Source organism: Coregonus clupeaformis, chromosome 8 (assembly GCF_020615455.1).
Source record: "Coregonus clupeaformis isolate EN_2021a chromosome 8, ASM2061545v1, whole genome shotgun sequence".
NCBI lineage: Eukaryota > Metazoa > Chordata > Actinopteri > Salmoniformes > Salmonidae > Coregonus > Coregonus clupeaformis.
In genome coordinates, this window is record NC_059199.1 from 9,306,692 (window position 1) to 9,316,691 (window position 10,000).

General features: G+C 47.7%; 1 protein-coding gene across 1 annotated transcript in view; it reads left to right on the plus strand.

Moving 5' to 3' along the window:
- dachb (dachshund b) overlaps positions 1–10,000 on the plus strand; it is a gene marked incomplete at its 3' end in the record, with an annotated part of 68,739 nt that overhangs the window by 58,628 nt on the left and 111 nt on the right. Inside the window, exons 6-8 of the mRNA XM_041882237.2 lie at positions 7,557–7,699; positions 7,920–8,067; positions 9,981–10,000. The exon at positions 9,981–10,000 is cut by the window's right edge and continues 111 nt beyond it. Of these exons, the coding sequence (XP_041738171.2) occupies positions 7,557–7,699; positions 7,920–8,067; positions 9,981–10,000 (311 nt within the window). The remainder of the gene's footprint in view (positions 1–7,556; positions 7,700–7,919; positions 8,068–9,980) is intronic.

Genomic DNA, 10,000 nt, shown 5'->3' on the forward strand with positions numbered 1-10,000 from the left:
ATTCAGGCTGTAACAACAACAAAATGTGGAAAAAGCCAAGTGGTGTGAATAGGGCTGTGGCGGTCATACATTTTTGTCAGCTAGTTATTGTCATGCAACAGACTGCCGGTCTCACGGTAATTGATCGCTAATTAACATAAACACATTTAGCATCTCCAGTCCTCCAATCAGCAGACAGGCCCCTGATGCACACCTTTGGAACATCTACATTTTAAAAAGTAAAATAAACCAATTTAATATACACCATCACAATAAATCCATTATTTTCTAAAGAAACATTATGATTTGGCCCACTGTATGTTATCTGGCTATGCTCCATGCCATAGGCTGTAGGCTTGTTCATTTAGCAGACAAGATATGCTTATAAGTCCCAAGTCATTATTTATATAATATGATTTTATAGTAAGAATAATATAATTAAACTTAGCTGAATAAAATAGAAAGGATATTTGACCATTCTTGAGCGAGTGCGCATATGAAGCGGCTATGTTGAGGGTAAAAGTGATCATTTGAAACAGGTCCTATAAACTAGATTCAGAGTTATTTTGCAACTTTAGTTGTGAATGATACAAACCTTAGAATGTCTTAGAAATCAAAACATATGAGCTGTATGATGTGACTATAGGCTGTATGATGTGACTATAGGCTGTATGATGTGACTATAGGCTGTATGATGTGACTATAGGCTGTATGGTGTGACTATAGGCTGTATGGTGTGACTATAGGCTTTATGGTGTGACTATAGGCTGTATGATGTGACTATAGGCTGTATGGCGTGACTATAGGCTGTATGGTGTGACTATAGGCTGTATGGTGTGACTATAGGCTGTATGATGTGACTATAGGCTGTATGGTGTGACTATAGGCTGTATGGTGTGACTATAGGCTGTATGGTGTGACTATAGGCTGTATGGTGTGACTATAGGCTGTATGGGGTGACTATAGGCTGTATGGTGTGACTATAGGCTGTATGATGTGACTATAGGCTGTATGGTGTGACTATAGGCTGTATGGTGTGACTATAGGCTGTATGATGTGACTATAGGCTGTATGGTGTGACTGTAGGCTGTATGATGTGACTATAGGCTGTATGGTGTGACTATAGGCTGTATGATGTGGCTGTATGGTGTGACCATAGGCTGTATGATGTGACTATAGGCTGTATGATGTGACTATAGGCTGTATGGTGTGACTATAGGCTGTATGATGTGACTATAGGCTGTATGGTGTGACTATAGGCTGTATGATGTGGCTGTATGGTGTGACCATAGGCTGTATGATGTGACTATAGGCTGTATGATGTGACTATAGGCTGTATGAGGTGACTATAGGCTGTATGATGTGACTCTAGGCTGTATGATGTGACTATAGGCTGTATGGTGTGAATATAGGCTGTATGATGTGACTATAGGCTGTATGATGTGACTATAGGCTGTATGGTGTGACTATAGGCTGTATGATGTGACTATAGGCTGTATGGTGTGACTATAGCCTGTATGATGTGACTATAGAATGTATGAGGTGACTATAGGCTGTATGATGTGACTATAGGCTGTATGGTGTGACTATAGGCTGTATGATGTGACTATAGGCTGTATGGTGTGACTATAGGCTGTATGATGTGACTATAGGCTGTATGATGTGACTATAGGCTGTATGGTGTGACTATAGGCTGTATGGTGTGACTATAGGCTGTATGGTGTGACTATAGGCTGTATGATGTGACTATAGGCTGTATGATGTGACTATAGGCTGTATGGTGTGACTATAGGCTGTATGATGTGACTATAGGCTGTATGATGTGACTATAGGCTGTATGGTGTGACTACAGGCTGTATGGTGTGACTATAGGCTGTATGGTGTGACTATAGGCTGTATGATGTGACTATAGGCTGTATGATGTGACTATAGGCTGTATGATGTGACTATAGGCTGTATGATGTGACTATAGGCTGTATGGTGTGACTATAGGCTGTATGAGGTGACTATAGGCTGTATGATGTGACTATAGGCTGTATGATGTGACTATAGGCTGTATGGTGTGACTATAGGCTGTATGGTGTGACTATAGGCTGTATGGTGTGACTATAGGCTGTATGGTGTGACTATAGGCTGTATGATGTGACTATAGGCTGTATGATGTGACTATAGGCTGTATGATGTGACTATAGGCTGTATGATGTGGCTGTATGATGTGACTATAGGCTGTATGGTGTGACTATAGGCTGTATGGTGTGACTATAGGCTGTATGATGTGACTATAGGCTGTATGGTGTGACTATAGGCTGTATGATGTGACTATAGGCTGTATGATGTGACTATAGGCTGTATGGTGTGACTATAGGCTGTATGGTGTGACTATAGGCTGTATGATGTGACTATAGGCTGTATGATGTGACTATATGCTGTATGGTGTGACTATAGCCTGTATGATGTGACTATAGGCTGTATGAAGTGACTATAGGCTGTATGAGGTGACTATAGGCTGTATGATGTGACTATAGGCTGTATGATGTGGCTGTATGATGTGACTATAGGCTGTATGGTGTGACTATAGGCTGTATGGTGTGACTATAGGCTGTATGATGTGACTATAGGCTGTATGGTGTGACTATAGGCTGTGTGATGTGACTATAGGCTGTATGGTGTGACTATAGGCTGTATGATGTGACTATAGGCTGTATGGTGTGACTATAGGCTGTATGGTGTGACTATAGGCTGTATGGTGTGACTATAGGCTGTATGGTGTGACTATAGGCTGTATGAGGTGACTATAGGCTGTATGTTGTGACTATAGGCTGTATGGTGTGACTATAGGCTGTATGGTGTGACTATAGGCTGTATGGTGTGACTATAGGCTGTATGATGTGACTATAGGCTGTATGGTGTGACTATAGGCTGTATGATGTGACTATAGGCTGTATGGTGTGACTATAGGCTGTATGATGTGACTATAGGCTGTATGAGGTGACTATAGGCTGTATGATGTGGCTATAGGCTGTATGATGTGACTATAGGCTGTATGATGTGACTATAGGCTGTATGGTGTGACTATAGGCTGTATGGTGTGACTATAGGCTGTATGAGGTGACTATAGGCTGTATGGTGTGACTATAGGCTGTATGATGTGACTATAGGCTGTATGGTGTGACTATAGGCTGTATGGTGTGACTATAGGCTGTATGATGTGACTATAGGCTGTATGGTGTGACTATAGGCTGTATGATGTGACTATAGGCTGTATGGTGTGACTATAGGCTGTATGGTGTGACTATAGGCTGTATGATGTGACTATAGGCTGTATGGTGTGACTATAGGCTGTATGGTGTGACTATAGGCTGTATGATGTGATGCTATTGATGATTTGAGAAAGTCGCAAAAAAAAGCTTCCTCTGTTCCTTGCCTCAGGCTGCACACGCTGTTCTCTCATCAAGCGATCATATTTTCACCCATCAGAATATTCTCTATTTAATCTTGTGTTTACTAATGTGTACAATTCGTTTTGATTTAGAATGGCCCATTATCAAATGGGCAAGACAAAAAATATATGTCATCCATATGCACTGGAATAGCTAATGGAGGCCACTTTCCTGCCAGTAAGTTTTTCACTCATGTCGGATAGGCTACTCCGGTATTTTCGTGATATTCCGAAAATGGGCTCTCTGTTCGGAAACATCTTTCATTAAACTGTTGACAAGCCCCTCTCTCTCTGTGTGCTGGAGAAAGGAATGAAGGAGAGAGAGGAGTAGATGGAAACGCATGGTGATGAGGTATTCTGTAGCTAAAGGTAATGTGTCAGCCTATTAATTATGAAAAAAGAAAAATGCCCTATTACTAGGCTATTCAGAATCAAATACAAATTCACTATAATTGTAGGCGATCTCTGAATTTGTTTAATTTAGGCTAGACCAATAATGTACCAAATATATCTTATTTATTTATTTAGTACATTTTCTCCCCAATTTTGATCTTGTCTCATCGCTGCAACTCCCCAACGGGCTCGGGAGGCGAAGGTCAAATCATGCGTCCTCCGAAACATGACCCGCCAAACCGCTCTTCTTAACACCCACCCGCTTAACCCGGAAGCCGGCCGCACCAATGTGTCGGAGGAAACACCGTTCAACTGACGACCGAAGTCAGCCTGCAGGCGCCTGGCCCGCCACAAGGATTCGCTAGAGCGCGATGAGCCAAGTAAAGCCCCCCCTACCAAACCCTCCCCTAACCAGGACGACGCTGGGCCAATTGTGCGCTGCCTTATGGGACTCCCAATCACGGCCGGTTGTGATACAGCCTGGAATCGAACCAAGGTGCCTTAGACCACTGCGCCATTCGGGAGGCCCCTAAAGATATCTTGAATCAGTATTTTTTAAATGTTTTTCTGCCATGTGTAATATGCGCTATGCTATGTATTGTATAACGGCGCAATAATGTTAATTCAGGTTTTTTGGGGGCCTTGGGCTCATATACAGTGGGGAGAACAAGTATTTGATACACTGCCGATTTTGCAGGTTTTCCTACTTACAAAGCATGTAGAGGTCTGTAATGTTTTATCATAGGTACACTTCAACTGTGAGAGACGGAATCTAAAACAAAAATTAAAAGTAATACATTTGCATTTTATTGCATGACACAAGTATTTGATCACCTACCAACCAATAAGAATTCCGGCTCTCACAGACCTGTTCATTTTTCTTTAAGAAGCCCTCCTGTTCTCCACTCATTACCTGTATTAACTGCACCTGTTTGAACTCGTTACCTGTATAAAAGACACCTGTCCACACACTCAATCAAACAGACTCCAACCTCTCCACAATGGCCAAGACCAGAGAGCTGTGTAAGGACATCAGGGATAACATTTTAGACCTGCACAAGGCTGGGATGGGCTACAGGACAATAGGCAAGCAGCTTGGTGAGAAGGCAACAACTGTTGCCGCAATTATTAGAAAATGGAAGAAGTTCAAGATGACGGTCAATCAACCTCGGTCTGGGGCTCCATGCAAGATCTCACCTCGTGGGGCATCAATGATCATGAGGAAGGTGAGGGATCAGCCCAGAACTACACGGCAGGACCTGGTCAATGACCTGAAGAGAGCTGGGACCACAGTCTCAAAGAAAACCATTAGTAACACACTACGCCGTCATGGATTAAAATCCTGCAGCGCACGCAAGGTCCCCCTGCTCAAGCCAGCGCATGTCCAGGCCCATCTGAAGTTTGCCAATGACCATCTGGATGATCCAGAGGAGGAATGGGAGAAGGTAATGTGGTCTGATGAGATAAAAATAGAGCTTTTTGGTCTAAACTCCACTCGCCGTGTTTGGAGGAAGAAGAAGGGTGAGTACAACCCCAAGAACACCATCCCAACCGTGAAGCATGGAGGTGGAAACATCATTCTTTGGGGATGCTTTTCTGCAAAGGGGACAGGACGACTGCACCGTATTGAGGGGAGGATGGATGGGGCCATGTATCGCGAGATCTTGGCCAACAACCTCCTTCCCTCAGTAAGAGCATTGAAGATGGGTCGTGGCTGGGTCTTCCAGCATGACAACGACCCGAAACACACAGCCAGGGCAACTAAGGAGTGGGTCCGTAAAAAGCATCTCAAGGTCCTGGAGTGGCCTAGCCAGTCTCCAGACCTGAACCCAATAGAAAATCTTTGGAGGGGAGCTGAAAGTCCGTATTGCCCAAGCGACAGCCCCGAAACCTGAAGGATCTGGAGAAGGTCTGTATGGAGGAGTGGGCCAAAATCCCTGCTGCAGTGTGTGCAAACCTGGTCAAGACCTACAGGAAACATATGATCTCTGTAATTGCAAACAAAGGTTTCTGTACCAAATATTAAGTTCTGCTTTTCTGATGTATCAAATACTTATGTCATGCAATAAAATGCAAATTAATTACTTAAAAATCATACAATGTGATTTTCTGGATTTTTGTTTTAGATTCCGTCTCTCACAGTTGAAGTGTACCTATGATAAAAATTACAGACCTCTACATGCTTTGCAAGTAGGAAAACCTGCAAAATCGGCAGTGTATCAAATACTTGTTCTCCCCACTGTATAGGCCTATGTGTATGTATAAACTCTTATATGCATATGCGTGTTTTGAATTAATCATCACCTTAGAAAGAGCTAATTGTGTTAGGCTTTGAAACAACACCCACCATATTTATACTGTTTTCAACCTGCTGTTGAACTTCTTTCTTCAAATTGATCAATCACAGTGACGTGAGTACATACTGTTTTGACGATAAGTGTTTGATGTGATTTTCTATTGTTATTTGCATTGACGTCAGAGTGGTCAGAGGGACAATAGAGCCCTGAGTACCAGGTCATCAGGACCTGATGGTTAGAGGGACAATAGAGCCCTGAGTACCAGGCCATTAGGACCTGATGGTCAGAGGGACAATAGAGCCCTGAGTACCAGGCCATTAGGACCAGATGGTTAGAGGGACAATAGAGCCCTGAGTACCAGGCCATCAGGACCTGATGGTTAGAGGGACAATAGAGCCCTGAGTACCAGGCCATTAGGACCAGATGGTTAGAGGGACAATAGAGCCCTGAGTACCAGGCCATTAGGACCAGATGGTCAGAGGGACAATAGAGCCCTGAGTACCAGGCCATCAGGACCAGATGGTCAGAGGGACAATAGAGCCCTGAGTACCAGGCCATTAGGACCTGATGGTTAGAGGGACAATAGAGCCCTGAGTACCAGGCCATCAGGACCAGATGGTTAGAGGGACAACAGAGCCCTGAGTACCAGGCCATTAGGACCTGATGGTTAGAGGGACAATAGAGCCCTGAGTACCAGGCCATTAGGACCTGATGGTTAGAGGGACAATAGAGCCCTGAGTACCAGGCCATCAGGACCTGATGGTTAGAGGGACAATAGAGCCCTGAGTACCAGGCCATTAGGACCTGATGGTTAGAGGGACAATAGAGCCCTGAGTACCAGGCCATCAGGACCATATGGTTAGAGGGACAATAGAGCCCTGAGTACCAGGCCATTAGGACCTGATGGTTAGAGGGACAATAGAGCCCTGAGTACCAGGCCATCAGGACCAGATGGTTAGAGGGACAATAGAGCCCTGAGTACCAGGCCATTAGGACCTGATGGTTAGAGGGACAATAGAGCCCTGAGTACCAGGCCATCAGGACCTGATGGTTAGAGGGACAATAGAGCCCTGAGTACCAGGCCACCAGGACCTGATGGTTAGAGGGACAATAGAGCCCTGAGTCCCAGGCCATCAGGACCTGATGGTTAGAGGGACAATAGAGCCCTGAGTACCAGGCCACCAGGACCTGATGGTTAGAGGGACAATAGAGCCCTGAGTACCAGGCCACCAGGACCTGATGATCATTAGCTAGTTGGGTTCTACCAAGGCATGTCCAGAGTGCATAAGAGAAGATTTGAGTCACGTAGAATTTTACTGCGGTCATGACTCATGACTCCAGGTTTGGCAGTAATACGGTCACCTCAACAGCTCTATGTGTGACTACTGTCTGAAGGGACTGTATATAAAACGTTTCTACTATACTCTCTCTCTCGCTCTCTCTTATAGAATACTCTTCATTGGCTCTCCCCATGGTGAAGCCTTCATTTGATAGGCTGTCTTCAGGCCAGACCCTGTCACCTGGCTACCCTGCTCCGTTCCTATTTGCTGATGGCATTTCCTCTGTTGAGACTCTACTCACTAACATACAGGTAATGCAATTACTTAGAATTAGTTGAAGTCTCTATCGAAAGCCAATTGAAGTCACTGTCATTCATGTAATTAGTTTCCTACAATTTTATAAACGTTTCTCAGTTATTTATTGCCAAAGTGATGTCAAGTTCTCACGCTCGCTCTCTCTCTCTCTCTCTCTCTCCCTCTCTCCCTCTCTCTCTCTCTCTCTCTCTCTCTCTCCCTCGCTCTCTCTCTCAGGGCCTGCTGAAGGTGGCTGTAGAGAATGCCCGTGTCCAGGACAATCAGATCCAGGCTGAGAAGAGAGAACTGAAGATGGAGCTGTACAGAGAGAGAGAGATGAGAGAGAGTCTGGAGAGACAACTCACCTCTGAGTTACAGAGCAGAGGTGGGAATAGTGGGGTCATTTCAGCAAGCCATGGCACCCATCTCAGATTATTCTGAAAACATTTATGTATTTAGAATAGGATAAGATAAGCATTCCTGCAACAGTGTTTTGTTGAAATATAGTTTGATCTCTGAGAAATTAATCTAATTGATTCCACCTAAATTGTACATATGAATGTATAGGAGTGGGAGGGGCAGTGTTTACTACAGGTCTATACTATGGACCAACCGTAACCTGAGTAACAATCTGTTTATCTTACCCTCTCCTTCTCTTTTTCTCTCTCTCTCCCTCATGCCCCTCCCTCATCCCCCCTCCCTCATGCCCCCCCCCTCCCTCATCCCCCTCTCTCATCCCCCTCTCTCAACCCCCTCCCTCATCCCCCTCCCTCATCCCCCTCCCTCATCCCCCTCCTCATCCCCCTCCCTCATCCCCTCCCTCATGCCCCTCCCTCATCCCCCTCTCTCATCCCCCTCTCTCAACCCCCTCTCTCAACCCCCTCCCTCATCCCCCTCCCTCATCCCCCTCCCTCATCCCCTCCCATCCCTCATCCCCTCCCTCATCCCCCTCCCTCATCCCTCCCTCATCCCCCTCCCTCATCCCCCTCCCTCATCCCCTCCCTCAACCCCCTCTCTCATCCCCTCCCTCATCCCCCTCTCTCAACCCCCTCCTCATCCCCCTCCCTCATCCCCCTCCCTCATCCCCCTCCCTCATTCCCTCCTCATTCCCCTCCTCATCCCCCTCCCTCATCCCCCTCCCTCATCCCCCTCCCTCAACCCCCCTCTCTCATCCCCCTCCCTCATCCCCCTCTCTCATCCCCCTCCCTCATCCCCTCCCTCATCCCCCTCTCTCATCCCCTCTCATCCTCCTCCCTCATTCCCTCCCTCATCCCCTCCCTCATCCTCCTCCCTCATCCCCTCCCTCATCCCCCTCCCTCATCCCCCTCCCTCATCCCCCTCTCTCATCCCCTCCCTCATCCCCCTCCTCATCCCCCTCTCTCATCCCCTCTCTCATCCTCCTCCCTCATCCCCCTCCCTCATCCCCTCCCTCATCCTCCTCCCTCATCCCCCTCCTCATCCCCCTCCCTCATCCCCCTCCCTCAACCCCCTCTCTCATCCCCCTCCCTCATCCCCCTCTCTCATCCCCCTCCCTCATCCCCCTCCCTCATCCCCCTCTCTCATCCCCCTCCCTCATCCCCCTCTCTCATCCCTCCCTCATTCCCTCCCTCATCCCCCTCCCTCATCCCCCTCCCTCTCTCATCCCCCTCCCTCATCCCCCTCCTCATCCCCCCCTCCCTCTCTCATCCCCCTCCCTCATCCCCCTCCCTCATCCCCCTCCCTCATCCCCTCCCCTCATTCCCCTCCCTCATCCCCCTCTCTCATCCTCCTCCCTCATTCCCCTCCCTCATCCCCTCCTCATCCCCCTCCCTCATCCCCCTCTCTCATCCCCCTCCCTCATCCTCCTCCTCATTCCCCTCCCTCATCCCCCTCCCTCATCCCCCTCTCTCATCCCCTCCCTCAACCCCCTCTCTCATCCCCCTCCCTCATCCCCCTCTCTCATCCCCTCCCTCATCCCCCTCCCTCATCCCCCTCTCTCATCCTCCTCCCTCATTCCCCTCCCTCATCCCCCTCCCTCATCCTCCTCCCTCATCCCCCTCCCTCATCCCCCTCCCTCATCCCCCTCCCTCAACCCTCTCTCATCCCCTCCCTCATCCCCCTCTCTCATCCCCCTCCCTCATCCCCCTCCCTCATCCCCCTCTCTCATCCCCCTCTCTCATCCTCCTCCCTCATTCCCCTCCCTCATCCCCCTCCCTCATCCCCCTCCCTCATCCCCCTCCCTCATCCCCTCTCTCATCCCCTCCCTCATCCCCCTCCCTCATCCCCCTCCCTCATCCCCTCCTCATCCCCCTCTCTCAGCCTCCATTCAGAAGCGATTA